The sequence below is a fragment of the Galeopterus variegatus genome, unplaced genomic scaffold, assembly GCF_000696425.1.
Source record: "Galeopterus variegatus unplaced genomic scaffold, G_variegatus-3.0.2 Scaffold627, whole genome shotgun sequence".
NCBI classification, from domain to species: Eukaryota; Metazoa; Chordata; class Mammalia; order Dermoptera; family Cynocephalidae; genus Galeopterus; species Galeopterus variegatus.
The window spans coordinates 457,918-475,421 of record NW_007726738.1 but is presented as its reverse complement, the minus strand read 5'-3'; the positions used below and the strand labels follow the sequence as shown (position 1 = coordinate 475,421).

Genomic DNA, 17,504 nt, shown 5'->3' with positions numbered 1-17,504 from the left:
TGGGAGGATGTGCATAATTTATATGCAAATACTACAACATTTTATATTAAGCACTTGAGCATCTCCTGATTTGTGTACCCACAGAAGGTCCTGGAACCAATTCCCCACAGATACAAAGAGACACTGCGCTTGCTAAAAGTCATGTTTCTAAAGAACATTAAATGGCATTGAAAAATGCTCAGCACATGTGCAAGGAAAGCAGAATATAAAACTGTGTGTATAGGAGGATATAAATTCTGTTATTAAAAAAAATACACATATAGGTTAAAAAAGACAATATACCAAAAATGATATTGTTAAATGATATTCTCTCTCCATGGCAGGATTATGATTTGCCTCTGTCTATCTTCAATACTTTCTACATATTTAAATTTCCTATAATAAGAAATTATTTTTATAATCATAAAAATTTGTTTTTATTTTATTAACCTGTTATTTACAATCGATTGGACCTAAAAAATAAAATTCATAAACATCTCTGTACAATTTCATTTAATAGTTCTACCAAATTTTAAAAGTTCAACAGTATTTTCAAATCAATAAATTACTGATATTTCCATTTGATCTTAGATAGCAATTATGTAATTCCAGATTTGCCAAATCCAATGACCTCTTTTCAACACTTGTCCTGCCCTGAATTCTATCTCCCTTGTCATCAAACAAGTGCTCTCCTTTGGATTTTTTTTAATTTTCAATTTTGATGAATCAATTTAGTCTTTCATTGATGTTGTATTGGTGCCACAGCTAAGAAATTTTCCCTAACCCAAGTTCACAAAAATTTTCTCCTGTGTTTTCCTAGGAGTTTTATTATTTTAGGTTTCATATTTAGACCTGATCCATTTTGAGTTAACTTTTCTAATATGGTGCAAGGTAAGGATACAAATTCTTTATTTTTATTTATTTTTTGCATATGGAAATCCAATTGTTTTAGCACCACTTGTTGAAAAGGCTATCCTTCCTCCATTTCATTGATTTGGATATTATTTTGACACCATCTGGGACCAGAGTTTTCTTTGTGGGAAGGTTTCTAACTATAATCCATTTATTTAACAGCTATAAAACAATTAAGATATTATTTCTTTCAGAATAAACTTTGACAATGTGTCTTTCAAGAAATTTGTCCATTTCACTTGTCTACTGTCAAATTTGTTTGCATATAGTTATTCATAATATTCTCTTTTATCCTTTAATATCTGTAGAATCTGCAGTGATATCGTATTTCACACTCCTCTTATTGGTAATTGTGTCTTTTTTCTTCTTTTTTTTCTTATCAGATGGCTAAAAGTTTCTCAACTTAACCGATGTTCTCAAAGAACGAGCTTTTGGTTTCCTTAATTTTCTCTACTTTTTTTCTGTTTCCTCGCTGAATTCAGTATTGTTCTTTACTATTTCTTTCTTCTGCTTACTTGGACTGAATGCACACTTGTTTTTCTAGTTTCCTAAGATGAAGATGAAGTCACTGATTTGAGAACTTTCTTCTCTAATCTAGGCATTTAGTGCTATAAATTTTCCCAAGCATTGCTTTAGTGGCATGCCAAAAATTCAGGTATGTTGTGTTCATTTTCATTCAGTTCAAAATACTTTCTTTTTTTTTTTTTTTTTTTTTTTTGTCTTTTTTCGTGTCCGGCAACGGATCGCAACCCTCAGTGTCACACCCGTACTGGACCGGGACCGGCAACGGGATTGCAACCCTCGGTGTTGGGCCCGTACCTCGCTCAGCCAGTGAGCGGGAACTGGTCTGTATGTGGGATCCGAACCCTCGGCGGGAGCGCCACTGCACTCCCAAGCGGCGCACTGTAGCAGTGCACCACCGGGCCGGCCCCAGTTCAAAATACTTTCTAATTACCCTCTTGATTTCTTCTCTAGTCCATGGGTTATTTAGAAGTATTATTTTGTTTCCAAATATTTGGGGATTTTCCAAAGTTCTTTTTGTTATCAATTTATAATTTAATTCCAGTGTAGTCAGAGAACACACTATGCATGATTTGAATCCTTTTAAAATTTATTGAATCTTGTACTATGACTCAGAATATGGTCTATCATAGTAAATGTCCATGAGCACATAGGAGAATATGTATTCTCTTGTTACGGGTGAAGTGTTCCATAAACATCAATCAGCTCAGGTTGGTTGACAGCATTGTTCAAGTCTATTTAATCCTCACTGTTCTAACAACTATTTAAACAAGGGTGTTGAGATCAGCTATAATCGTGGGTTTGTCTATTACTCCTATTTCCATCAGCTTTTGCTTTAAATATTTTGAAGCTCTGTTTTAGGTGCAGAAACATTTAGGGTTGTTAAATCCTAAAGAACGACATGCTTATCTTTATGAAATGATCTTCTTTATCCTTGGTAATATACTTTGCCCTGCAATCTACTTTATCTGACATTAATACAGCTACTCTAGCATTCCTTTCACTAGCGTTATCATGGTGTATCTTCTCCCATCTTTTTACTTTTAACCTATTTCTGTTTATAAAGTACACTCCCTGTAGGCAGCCTAGACTTTAGTTTTGCTCTTTTTAAATACAATCTGATAATTTCTGACTTATCCTGACTGTATCATCTTGTCATTTGTTTTCTATTTTTCCCATCTGTTCTTTGATCTTTTTTCCTTTTTCTGCCTTCTTTTAGATTAATACAGTAATTTTTATTGATCCATTTTACCTCCTTTTTTGACATATTAGCTATAACTCTTTTGTTATTTTAGTTGTTACTTTAGGGTTTATAATACACAGGTTAGGAAAGTCTACCTTCACTGTACCACTTAATATACAGTATAAGAAATTTATAGTAGTATACTTTTATTTCTCACTTCCTGGCATTTATGCTATTATTGTCATGAATTTTACTTTTACATATGTTTTAAGCCACACAATACACTGTTATTCTTTTTGTTTAAATAGTCAATTATCTCTAAGAGATTTAATCCATAAGAAAAAAAATCTTATATATTTATCCATGTAGGTTACTTACCATTTCCAGTGACCTTTGTTCCTTTAGGTAAATCCATATTTTCAATTGATTTCACTTTCCTTCTGCCTGCAAGACTTCTTTCAACATTTTCTGTAGTGTGAGTATGATTGAAGAATTATTCCCATTTTTCCTAGTCTGAAAATGTCTTTACTTCACCTCGGTTTTTAAAAGATATTTTTGCTGGATATAGAATTCTAGGTTGAGTTTTTTTCCTTTGAATACTTTAAAAGGTGTAGCTCCACTGTCTTGTCACTTGCATTATGTCCAACAATAAACTGATATCATCCTTATCAGTGTTTCCTTAAGCACATCTTTTTTCTCTTGCAGTGTTTAATAAGATTTTATCACTGGTTTTGAGCAATTATTTGCCTTGGTGAAGTTTTCTTCATGTTTCTTGTGCTTGGGTTCACTAAGCTTCTTGAATGTACGATGTGTTTACAGTTTTTATCAAATCTGGAAAGTTTTCGACCATTATTTCTTCAAAATTTTTCTTTCTCCTGTCCCCTATTGAAGGTGGCCCACAGTTAACTCATTTTGTTTGCGCTCTTTTTATTAGGGCATGGAAATGGAGAGAAGATTCTTTCTTCTTTCTGTTTCATTTGTATAGTTTCCATTACTCTGCCTTCAAGTTCATGCATCTTTTCTTCTACAATGTGCAATCTATTAATCCCATCAATTTATTTTTCATCTCAGACATTGTAGTTTTCAACTCTGCAAGTTTGATTTGGGACTTTTAAAAATATCTTCCATGTCTTTATTTAACTTTTTTAACATATGTAATACAACTATAACTGCTTCAATCCCAGTGTCTGTAAATTCTATTATCTATGCCAGTTACAGGTTGTTCTCAATTGATTTATTCTTCTCCTCACTACAGGTCATGTTTTCTCAGTTATTTGCATACCTGGTCATCTTTGAATGGATGCCAGAAGACATTGTGAATCTTAACTTGCTGACTGCAGAGTATTTCTGGATTTCTACAGATCTCCTTGCGCTTTATTATGCTACTTGGTAACAGTTTGATCCGTTTGGGTCTTGCTTTTATGACTTGTTATGTGGGTCTGAAGTAGTGCTCATGCTAGGGCTAATTATTTCCCACTTTCGAAGCAAGATCTTCCTGAGTACTCTATACAGTACACCATGAAAAGTGAATTATGAGTGCTTCCAATCTGGCTGGTGGGAACATGTACTATTATTCCCAGCTCTGTCTGAATGCCAGAACTGTTCCTCTATGCCTTTCATACGGTTATTTCCCTGGTATTATATAGTTTCCTTGCATACATGAATTTATCAATACTCTTCTTAATTGTCATGGGGACCCACTGGGGATCTCTGAGGTTCTCTCTCTGAGCAGCTCTCTCCTCTCTTAATATTCTGTCCTACGGACTCTAGTTGCCTCAGCCTCCCTGTACTTTTAGTTCCATCTCCTCAACTCAGGAAGTCTGCTGGACTCTTCCTTAGTTCCCACTCCCTGTGTTACAGCCTAGGAACTCTCTCAGGCATTAAGCTGGGGCAATTGCAAGTCTCACATCATTTGTTTCTCATCTCTCAGGGATCACTTTGTCCTTTGTTATATCTAATGTATTGGAAACCACTGTTTCATGTATTTTGTCTATCTTTGGTTGTTTCACATGGGAGATAAACACAGTCCTATTACTTCCTCCATATTGACTAGAAGCAGCTGCTGCTCTCCAAGTTTGTAATAAACTAATATACTTACCATTAAACAATAGTGCTAAAAAACAGGGAAACAGAAGTTTTCTCTTATAAGGTTCTGAGGGCTTTATTATTATTATTATTTTTTTTTTTTTCTTTTTGTCTTTTTTACTGACCGGTAACGGGATCGCAACCCTCGGTGTCGCAACCCTCGGTGTTGCATCTGTACCGGGGACCGGCAACGGGATCGCAACCCTTGGTGTTGCGCCCACACCGCGCTCAGCCAGTGAGCGGGAACCGGTCTCCACATGGGATCCGAACCCTTGGCGGGAGCACTGCTGCACTCCCAAGCGGCGCACTCTCCAGTGCGCCACCGGGCCGGCCCTCTCTTATAACTTTTATACTTAGAATCATATTACCTATAATCTTAAGATCATCAACATTTCATAGTCTCTGGCTTTTAAGTACCAGTTCTAAGAGTTTTAATGATAATAAAAAGGATATTTTTCTATAAACATTAAAATTGCAACAAAAAACGTTTTAATGGATTTAAGAGAATAGATGTTTGGAAGCCCTAATTACTTTAAGTTTTATCTCAAGAGGACAAAAATAGAAAACATTTTGCAACATGATAACCAGGTAAAAACCTCAATGGGTAATTAGAGACACTTCAACTAAAAATAAAGTCTGCACATATCTTTAATATCACACTATATTCTCACCTATCAAACAGGGCCAAAAGTGTGAGTCTGTCAAAGTTAATGCCAATCCATAGTTGGGGCAGGATCCAAAAGCGGTAATAGTGTTTAACCTTTTGGGCAGCTTCTTCTGTTGGACCATAAGTAGCTGCCAAGTCAGGGCTTAGATCAATGTCCTGTTGCTCCAACAAATCTGTATCAATGGTCAATAGTCTATTCAATCGAATCTGTGGGAGAGAGAGCTAAAAGAAAGTCAGCACTGAAAGGCTAAAAATATCTTTAATAGAACCACGATTTGAGAGTTAGTCAGTTTGCAGATTATATAAGCCCCTTAATTCTCTACTACAGTCCACTCCTTGTGAATATTTTATGATCATTATAAACTACAGAAGGTGACAATAATAAGTGAACTAAAACAAAGCAAATTAATATTAATAGACCATAAGATTTTTATGACTGTATATCTACTAAATCCATTTAAATCATTTATAGTGAATCATTAGTGGCTTTTCTTCTCTGTCAGATTTATGGTCTTTCATCATTAAGCTATGAACCTCACTATTGGTGTCAAATCTGAACTCTGCTACAATGCTTCAACTCTCATTTCTTCCTATAGTCTCATCACTTTTATTATTGTTTTCAAATCATCTCCTCTCCCTTTTTGTTTTGGCAGGCTCCTCACCTAAGGCAATGCAAGAAATTACTACATTACATTTCTTTTAGCTTTAATTCATCCATTCATCAGTCTCCCCTTCCTTTGAAAGAACTAAAAATTTACTTTATCTAGAACAGCACTGGGCAGCATTTTGCTATCTCGAGATTCCACACATTTCAAAGTAGAAAACAACAAAATAATCATCTTCCCATTTTTCCTTTCCTATGAAGTTTCCAGCAAAAAAGTAGGAACAGTCTTTACTTTCCAAATACATATGTGGGTATTGTCAAGAAAATTTGCTTCCTGTATATAACACAGCCATTTCTATCTCTAAGCATTAACAAATGCTTCCCAAAACATTCAGATCCCCTTACCAGCCAGCCCCCAAAAAAAAAAAAAAAAAAAAAAAACTTCTCAAAATACTTTTTGCTTATCCTCTATGCCAGGGTTTCTCAACCTTGGCACTATAGAAATTCTGGCCCAGATAATTCTGTGCCCTCTTCTGTGGGATGTTTAACTCTGGCCTTTATCCAGTAGATACCAGCAGCACAACCCCAGTAGTGAAAAGCAAAAATGTTTTCAGACATTGCCAAATGTCTACTGGTTGAAAGCCACTGCTCTATGTCAATTCTCATCCATGGTCTTAAAACCCTGCTCACAACTCATCTTCAGGAAGCTGTTAAAAATTAATCCCCTCGGCACTAAATTTATTACATGTATTTAGAAGTGTTGCTTATTAGGATTTTATCCGTTTTGTCTTTTCCATCTTGATGTAAATAGCACTGCTTTTTTTAATTCCCACTTTATCTCATATGGCATAATTTTTATACAGTAATGTCATTACTAAGCATCCCCCCATACACTGGTATATGAATAGTAATATTAAACAATAATTAACTAACTAAACCAAAATGATAATATTTAAAGTGAGGTTAGAAAATGGCACAATTAAAAATGGCACAACCAGATTATGATGTTGGTGAGTAAATGGACCATTAAATACCCTCAAAATGTGTAATTTCTGATTCATACAAATGGCTAATTAAACTTCATGGTGTTTTATGTTTGTTTCTTATCAAATGACTTATAAGAAGAAATCCACTGTGGGACAGCAAAAGTGATTTTGCCATAGTTTTTAACTAATTGACATTTTGTAACTTCAATTTTTCTGACTTTTATAGCTATCTGTATAAGTACATATTTCAGATTTAACCTGAAAACATATTGTGTTATAAAAATAAAGAAAAACCTACCACATCATGTGGATAAAATCGAACTGAGGTAGAACTGGATACATGAGAATCCGTGTCACTAAAATAAAATGAAAAAGACTTTAGGGAATAAACAGCTTGTCAAAATGTAGAAAGAAAAATAAATACTTTAACAATTAGGTGATATTTACAGTATCTCCACTTTTCCATGTAACTTCAAATGGAAAAATAACATTCTCCTGGAACTGTGACTAAGAGCATAGCCTGTGGGTCACAGCATCTACCTTCAAATCTCTGCTTCAACTGATGAGATCTTGAACAAGTTACCCTACCTCTTTATACCTCAGTTTTCTCATCAATAATAGTACTTGTATCACAAGATTCTTGGGAAAGTGTTTAATAAAATAATCAAAAGAAAGCAATTATAACATATTGCCTGGAACCAGTAAAGACACAATAAAATTAAGCTATAATATAACATAACTTAGAACATTACAATTCAGTTTCCATGGTTCGGTCATTTGGATTTCAAGATTTGAGGCTTTACCACATTTATAGTGGAAGAAATTGTTCTTCTCTTGAATCATACTAGTAACGGTGGTTCCAGGCATCCATTCCCCTATTGTTTCTGCTGTTACAAATCAGGTAATACTCCAATTTAACAACTTTTGACAGGGTGATTTCTGAAATGGGATTAAAGGAGCTTAAAAATATCGTTATCTACGTGTTCTATCTTTTCAGCATCATGAGCTAAATGACTACAAGGTCCTATTCTTTAAATGGTCCCTCAAAACTTAAAAAGTAAACTGCCCATAGACATGTAACATTTAAATAGATGTGACCCATTATTAAAGTCCTAAAATAAGAATCAAATGACCCTTGTGAGAAAAGTGAGCTAACTGATCAATAATGGATTTCAAAGCAGCAATTTGAATAGATGAAAAATAATAATAAAATTTTAGAAAACAAAATTTTACCACATTCTAATACTATAATTGATGATCAATAATGGATTTCAAAGCAGCAATTTGAATAGATGAAAAATAATAATAAAATTTTAGAAAACAAAATTTTACCACATTCTAATACTATAATTGATTATGTTATATGATCAAGATTTCTAATTTATCTGCTTTTCTCCTAACTTCTTCATTACCTTACAAATTCCTTCTAAGGAAAAAAGAAAAAAGAAGCTAAATTTAACATATGACACATATTTTAAGAAATTCCTCCTTAAAGCTAGAAAAAAAATTTTAAAACAAAATGAAAGTTGATTATTTAAAAAGATACTTGGCTGGCCAGTTGGCTCAGCTGGTTAGAGAATGGTGTTGATAACACAGAAGTCAAGGGTTCAGATCCCCTTACCAGCCAGCCACTGAAAATAAAGAGATAGATAGATAGACAGACACTTGACCAAACCCTTACAAGGAAATAAAATTTTTAAATTACATGAAGAAGGAGAAATACCTTGATGGGTTTGGATTTAGTTATGTCAATATTTTTCTGATAAGTATTTTTACATCATACAATAGAGAGAGAGCATAAAATCTTACAGTTAAATGCAAAATTGTAGGAAAACGCTGTCCTATTACAAGATCTTCAGGAAATTTTGATTTAAATTTTTTTTTAACACAGAACAGCTTTTATTATAAAAAATTATGCTTTCTTTTTTCCATAGCAAAAACATTCTACCTTAATTTTTGGAAACAAATACACTATGACAAATTGTCAACAAAACACCAAAAAAACAAACAAACAAACAAAAAAAACTACTGGAGTCAATATAAACATATTTTCAAAATAACTTTTTTTTTTTTTTTTTTAAAGATGACCGGTAAGGGGATCTTAACCCTTGACTTGGTGTTGTCAGCACCACGCTCACCCAGTGAGCAAACCGGCCATCCCTATATGGGATTCGAACCCGTGGCCTTGGTGTTATCAGCACCGCACTCTCCCGAGTGAGCCACAGGCCGGCCCCTCAAAATAACTTTTATATCTGACACGGTAACTATAGTTAACAAAAACTGTAAACATGAAAACTGTTAAGAGAACAGATATGTGGTCTCACCACAATAAAAATAAGTGAGGTAATCCATGTTAGCTCAATTTAGCCATTCCACGATGTACATACAATGTTTCAAAACATCATGTTGTATGCCATGAATATATATAATTTTTATGTCAACTAGAAAAAAATAAATTATAAAAAACAAAAAAATTAACTTATATCTCAAGGCTCAAAAACTTCAAACATGGCAAAAATATGGAAGTACACACACACTCCTAATATGACTTCACACATACCAGATATTGGATGCTCTTCTTGCTGCTGGTTCAAAATTCACAAGTGACATATCACAGCCACCAGTCTCATAGAGCGCAGAAGAAAACTTACCTAGTAAATAAATAATTTTTTTGAAAGCCATTAGAATACTCACAATTTTCCCTTCATGATAAACTAAATTTTATGACTTAACATTTTAAGAAAATATACTATAACCTTTTTAAAAAAATATTTTTAAAAACAATGATCTGCATATAATTCATCATGATGTGAATTGATAAGGAGTGCTAGATAGTGGGGTAAATGTCAACTTATATAATCAGATATGTAAAGTAAGGGATTTAAGAGTCAGCTTTGCAATACCAGTCTCTTCCTTTTATCCTACCAGCACATTCTCAACAAATTCAACTAATCATATGAATGAACCTGATGTTGTTTAAAAGTCACCTGACCACTACTTGCAGGTGGTGAGTGGAAATTTGCAAAGCTGCTTAAGTTTCAAGATAGTTCAAACTGCAAACAAAACTGCCTCCTGTGTTTTTTTGAAGAATAAATGGAAGTGTGTCCTGTGTGACTGCCTCCTGGTGTTTTTGAAGAATAAATGGAAGTGTCAAAATGGATCTAAGGACGTTCAATGAACTGAACGAGCTATAACAATGCTGGTGATAATTAAATTATAATATTTAATAAACATTACTAGTTATATGATTCTACCACAAGAGCTCTATGAAAAATTTAGGAATATCAATTACTATAGCTCGATAAAACTGATAAGGGTTTAGAAATTATATTGGTAACAAAGTAATATAGGTTTAAAAACCAACTCTCTTAAAATTAACTTTATAATATAAAATGATTTTTTAAACGGAATTTTAAAAATCTGGATACTTCCTGAAATGCATTGCTCACCCTGAGGATCTATGGTAGCCATATGAACGGTGAAGGAGCATTAACAAATTAATATAAATTTCCAGAATGGTAAAGAGAATGAGGTATATAACTTTGCAACCATTTAAGTCTAGTCCAGGCTGTTTTTTTGAGTATTTATAAGTTTTGTTTTTTGTTTTTGTTTTTTTACTAGGTGGAAGGAATTACTGAAGTTATAAATATAATGAATCTTAAGGGCAATTTCAACTTTATGGCAGGGCTAAAAGTAAGATTTTTCCATGCTATATTGCAAACAGTATGCAATAAGGATTTTTACACAAGTGAAATACTTCAAAAAATGACAATGAAAGAACCCCATAATATACTAATTATATAACTAATGGTTTACAGAACATATCAACCATTAGTTCGTTCTTTAAAAGGAGTAGAAACAGAAAAAAAAAAAAAAACTTTACTAAATAGGATTATTTGAGTACTTTCTATGGGTCACGAGATAAAATATATAAAATTTGCTGTATTTTTTCAAGGGAGGATTATTCAGCATGTGGATAAGGCTGCTTTTTCTCCCCATCTTTTAGTCATGAGTCATTCATTCTTTGCACTTCTAAACAGATTAATGAACTAAAACAAAATAATACAAGCTGTCAATTAGTCTACTTATTAAATGTGCACTGTACCACTGAAAATTTTTTTGAAGTGATAGGGTGGGTTGCAGAAATTGCTAGGGAAAAAACAAATTACATAAAAATACTGGCTCAACTGAAATTTAAAAATTATTTTTAAATTTTAATTTTTTTATGCTCTGCTCTTTCCTCATTTATCACATAATCAAAGATTGGCTGTGCTATCATAACTAAACTTATATTAACAAAAAAAAAGAAATACCTGATCAAAATCACGGATTGCATAAATGCAGAAGAATTATAAACCTATGTTAAATGACTAAATCACAGATTAACAAAGAGCAGGGAGGGCTTGGCTACTGTGTGTGAAGTTCAGTAAGACCATATAATTTGTATATATTTTAGAAATAAGTTAATTCCATACTCAATAGAGTTTAAATTATTGCACTATATCCTGAGTATTTAAGCTTTCCATGGGATTTTTAGCAATGTAAATTCTTTTCTTGGAATATTAAATATAATATTTACATGCAACTAAAACCAACCAAAGATACTGTCATTTTAATTTTCAAATGGAACACTGAAAGAATATAGTCATTATACTACCATTTTGTCATTTATGTACAGATGTCAAGTATTAAACTTATACAGAAATAGTTGCATTTTAAATAAATAATACAAAGAAAAAAAGCTTTTCTTGAAAAAGAGCTGGAAAAATTGAGTAGTTTTATTTCAAGTCTATAACTTTGAATGCTTCTATACAAACCAATGACTAACAAGGACTGTAACAAAATTAAAAAATTTAAACAGAAGCATAAAACATGTCTAACAAAAGGGAGGCTATAATTAAAAAAAAATTTTTTTTCACCAGTCACCACAAGCAAGGCTATGATTTTAATAGATGTGCATAAATTCAACAGTGTCTTATTTTTTTCTTTAAGAAGCTTTTGTCTGCCTACAAACTTCAGGAGCATGTTTATGTTCTGAAAAATACACATGGCACTTGTCAGCACAAACTAATACAGGAAGAGGGCTTAATGGTGTATTCCCAACTAACTCCAAAAGAACAATTCTATGTTTCTCTTATATCTTTGGATTTGGAAATGATAGCACTTCAGAAATACCAAATTTTATTCAGAAGACAAATCAGAAAAAATTTACATTAAAAAATGTATAGCTTAAGGTTTCCATGAAAAGCTTAATATTTTAATGTACTAATATGATAACCTACTAAAGGCAGATTAAAAAATAACCTAAACAGAAATAAGTACATTATTGCTACTGGTTTATAAAGACTAAGAACATCTTAAATTTTACAAGTTTTCTTGATATACATAGCAATTTTACATATCTCATTTGAGATTAAAACCATCATATTTAGGGCTGGCCCAGTGGCGCACTGCTACAGTGCGCCGCTTGGGAGCGCGGCGGTGCTCCCACCGAGGGTTCGGATCCTACATACAGACCGGTTCCCGCTCACTGACTGAGCGAGGTGCGGGCGTGACACCGAGGGTTGCGATCCTGTGGCCAGTCCCGGTCCGGTACGGGCGCGACACTGAGGGTTGCAATCCGTTGCCGGTCACGAAAAAAATACAAAAAGAAAAACAAAACAAAACAAAAAAACCCATCATATTTAAACTTCTTTTCTTTTCTGGGGGTGGGGGGTGGCTGGAAGGTACAGGGATTCAAATCCTTGACCCTGGTGTTACCAACGCCAAGTTTTAACCAACTGAGGTAACCACCCAGACCCTAAACTTTGATACAAAGTAAAATGTGCCCTTATTATTAACCTTATTAACGTATTTTAATATAATTCTGCATTAAGAAAAATAATCCCATTTAAATACTGATTATTTCTAATGAATATAAACTGGAAAAAAGCAGAACATCAGTGACATGTGTCCTCCTTACATGAATTTTGATTATAAACTAAGCCATCTCATGATGATTCAATTCCCACGTCATAATTAATTATATCTGACAGAATGGCTCTGTCATGATTTGAGGAGGAAAAAAATCAATTTATGACAAAATAAACAAGACTGGAAGCTGATACTTCAGACTCGTGAAAATGATATAGCCATGAGATAGCATCTCTAAAGGCAAAAAAAAGTTAAGACACCTGGCATTTCACAGTTCTGAATATTTAATAATGATGGCTATTGCCTTCAAAAATTAAATTTTTGAAAAACCTTTTTTTGAGGTAGGAGAATTTCAAATTAACAACCATAGGTCAATAAATAAGTGATGAGCAACAGGAAGATAATAAAATTGGATACTGACTTAAAGACCAAGGATACTTGAAGCATTTTGCCTGAAGCCATAAACAGTATGGGCAAATTCTAAGTAAACACTGGCAAAATACTGATAAAATACATGAGAAATTAATGGGATTCTCTAACTTGTCCTATCCATAAAAATCCTCACCACATGACACAGAATTAAGTGCATCAAGAATAGTACTCACCTAAGAAACTCCTATTGCATTCTTGATGTCACTCTCATTTTTCTAAACATAGCTATGTATCTTGGAAGAAGATGATTACTAGAAGGACAAATTATCTACAGGGTTTTTTAGACCTGCAGGTACTAACAACAAAGGAGGCCTCAAATTTCTTGGATACTATTCTTCTTTGAGCTCCAACCCCCCTCCATTCTGTGTCCTCCAAGCCTAATCCTGATACTCTATCTTTTTTTTTTTTCCTTTTTGTCTTTTTTCGTGTCTGGCAATGGATCGCAACCCTCAGTGTCGCGCCCGTACCGGACTGGGACCGGCAACGGGATCGCAACCCTCAGCGTTGCACCCACACCTTGCTCAGCCAGTGAGCGGGAACCGGTCTGTATGTGGGATCCGAACCCTTGGCGGGAGCGCCACCGCGCTCCCAAGCGGCGCACTGTAGCAGTGCGCCACCGGGCTGGCCTATCTTAACTGACTTCTCACTTTTGTAGCATTACTCTTAAGGCAAGGAGGGGCTACACAAGCAAAAAGAGATAGATGGGGATAAATTTATACAGTGGTTTTTAGAAGACTATTGGGAGGACTGCATACCTCTACATGACTAACTTAAGTACTCAAATAAGCACAAAAAGTGCTTGTTTCTGATGGTGATGAGTATTGTGTCCACAATGTTATCTCAATGAATATATTATTATACTTTTAAGACAAAAGGCCTTTAAGGTGAGTTCTAATTTCCTATTATCATGAGTGGCGACTCTGAGTCTCTGAGGTAACATTATGAGTTTCCACCCAGACAGAAATGATTCACTGTATTACTGCTTAGAGAGTAATGGACTAGGGGTCAGCAAACTTCTCCTGTGAAGGGCCAGATAATAAATATTTTAGGCTTTGTGAGCCAGTCTCTGTTGTGACAATTCAAGTCTGCCACTGTAATATGAAAGCAGTCACAGATAACACATAACAAACACATTTATTTTATTTACAAAAACAGGCATCAAGTTGGACCCAGCCCACAGGCCACAGTTTGCCAATCCCTGTCCTAGACCAAGAATCTTAGACTTCTAAAGCCTCTTTAATTTTTGTGATACAATGCAAATCAAGTCACTATGCTACTTGTAATTTCAAGTTTCAATATTTAGAACCACTCCTTCTTCCTGGAACACTGGAACATTGTACTAGGTTTTTGTTTTTGTCTTTTTTTAAAAAAAGATGACTGGTAAGGGGATCCTAACCCCTGACTTGGGTGTTGTCAGCACCACGCCGCCCATCCCTATATAGGGATCGGAACCCGTGGCCTTGGTGTTATCAGCACCACACTCTCCCAAGTGAGCCATGGGCTGGCCCTATCATGCTAGGTTTTCAAAACAGGAGAAGGAAAAGGGCAGATATGAGAAGAAAGAGTTTGGTAGAAGGCAGCTTTAGGGGGCTGGTAAGGAAAGACAGATATCTCTGTTGCTTGGCAACAGTAAAAGAGATTCATATACTCTTATATCTTACTGACATGTCCACCCCATTCTCTAGTTCTGACAACACAAGATGCCTTAATTCATTGTCAAGACTCCACTTCCACTCCCTAATCCCCAGATAAGCTGAACTTTCCAAAAGTAAATGTGCAAATTCATAGTCTGCTATGATTTCATCATCAGCTCACATTTTATTTCAAAGGGACAGGTCCTTCTTACCTTGGTAAAATAATCCATAACAATAATATGGATGACATTAAGACTGGTCAGGTAAACAAAAAGTCAAGCCACAGAATAGGAAAAGATATTTGTAATTCGTATCTTATAAATGAGTCACATTTAGAATATCAAAAGAAATCTTATACCTCAGTAAGGAGACCAACAACCCAATTTTAAAAATGAGTAAAATATTTGAACACACCTCACAAAAGATGGCATGTATGACCAATAAACACATCAAAAGATGCTCATCATCCTTAGTCACAAAAGAAACAAATTTAAACCACAATGAGATACTATTATCCACTAATTAGGTCTAAAATTATAAAGGCCAACAATAGCAAACGTTAGCAGGAACAGAAACAACTAAAACTAGATGGTGGGATGTAGAACTGTTTTCAAAATAAGTTTAGGAATTTTATTCACGACAGCTAAAAATTGGAAACAACACAAAAGCTCATCAACCAGGTGAATGAATAAACAATATACAGTATGTTCATATGATGGAATAATATAGGCATACATTATTTTATTATCCTTCATTTTATTGAGCTTTGTAAATATAACATTTTTTACAAATTGAAGGTTTGTGGCAACCCTGCATCAAGCAAGTCTTATCAGTGCCATTTTCCAACAGCACGTGCTCACTTCGTGTCTCTGTGTCACATTTTGGTAATTCTCACAGTATTTCAAACTTTTTCATTATTATATCTCTTATGATGATCTGTGATCAATGACCTTCTACGTTACTATTGTAATTGTTTGGGGGCACCATGATCCACACCCATATAAAACCATGAACTTGATCGATAAATGTTATGTGTGTTCTGACTCCACCAACAGGCTGTCCTCTCCCTGTTCTTAGGCCTCCCTATGTCCTGAGCCAACAATATTGAAATTAGGCGAATTAATAACCCTACAATGGCCTCTAAGTATTCAAATAAAAAAGTCGCAAGTCTCTCACTTTAATCAAAAGCTAGAAATGATAAAGCTTAGTGAGGAAGGCATGTCGAAAGCTGACATACACTGAAAACTAGTGATACGGAGGAAGTTTTAGTAGGGTAGATAGAAGATCAAACCAGCCAAATTTCCTAAACCAAAGCCTAATCCAGAGCAAGGTCCTAACTCTTTTCAATTCTATGAAAGCTGAGAGAGGTGAGGAAGCTTCAGAAGGCTAAAGCTAGCAGAGGTTGGTTTGTGGGGTTTAAGGAAAGAAGCCAGCTCCATAACACAAGGTGAAGCACCAAGTGCTGACATAGAAGCTGCAGCAAGTTGTCCAGAAGATGTAGCTAAGATCATTGATGACAGTGGCTGCACTAAACATATTGGAAGATGTCATGCAGTACTTTCATATCTAAAGAGGAGAAATCAATGCTTGGCTTCAAAGCTTCAGAGGACAGGCTGACTCTCTTGTTAGAGGCTAATGCAGTCGGTAACTATCAGCTGAAGCCAGTGCTCAATTACCAGCATGAAAATCCTAGGGTTCTTAAGAATTATGCTAACCTACTCTGCCTGTGCTCTATAAATGGAACAACAAATCCTGGATGACAGTACATCTGTTTATAGCATGGTTTACTGAATATCTTAAGCCCACTGTTGAGATCTACTGCTCAGAAAAGATTTTATTTCAAAATATGACTGCTCATTGACAATGCACCTGGTCACCCAAGAACTACAATGGAGATGTACAAGAAGATTAATGTTGTTTTCATGCCAGCTAACACAAGATCCATTCTGCAATCCATGGATCAATGAGTCATTTCAACTTTCAAGCCTTATTAAGAAATACATTTTGTAAGGCTATAGCTGCCATAGTGATTCCTTTGATGGATGTGGGCAAAATAAATTGAAAACATTCTGAAAGGATTCATCATTCTAAATGCCATTAAGAATATTCATGATTCCTGGGAAGAGTTCAAAATATCAACACTAACAAGAGCTCGGAAAAAGTTGATTCCAAGCCTCACAGATGACTTTGAGGAGTTCAAGACTTCAGTGGAGGAAGTCACTGCACATGTGGTAGAAACAGCAAGAGAACTAGAATTAGAAGCAGAGCCTAAAGATGTGACTGAATTGCTGCCATCTCATAATAAAACTTTAAAAGATGAGGAGTTGCTTCTTATGGATAAGCAAAGAAAGTGGTTTCTTGAGATGTAATCTACTCCTGGTGAAAATGCTATGAACACTGTGGAAATGACAACAAAGGATTTAGAATGTTACATAAACTTAGTTGATAAAGCAGCAACAAGGTTTGAGAGGACTGACTCCAATTTTGAAAGAAGTTCTATTATGAGTAAAATGCTATCAAACAGAACTACAGCACTCTACAGAGAAATCTTCCATGAAAGGAAGAGTCAATCGATGCAGCAAACTTC

General features: G+C 34.7%; 1 protein-coding gene across 4 annotated transcripts in view; it reads right to left on the bottom strand.

The window, feature by feature from the left end:
• The window catches only part of PCNX (pecanex homolog (Drosophila)), a 117,369-nt gene that overhangs the window by 77,549 nt on the left and 22,316 nt on the right, over positions 1-17,504 (bottom strand). For all 4 annotated transcript variants that reach the window (XM_008570764.1, XM_008570765.1, XM_008570766.1 and 1 more), the window contains exons 2-4: positions 9,499-9,589; positions 7,237-7,294; positions 5,353-5,570 (exon numbers count right to left, since the gene is read on the bottom strand). In XM_008570764.1, coding sequence (XP_008568986.1) covers positions 5,353-5,570; positions 7,237-7,294; positions 9,499-9,589 — 367 coding nt within the window. The remainder of the gene's footprint in view (positions 1-5,352; positions 5,571-7,236; positions 7,295-9,498; positions 9,590-17,504) is intronic.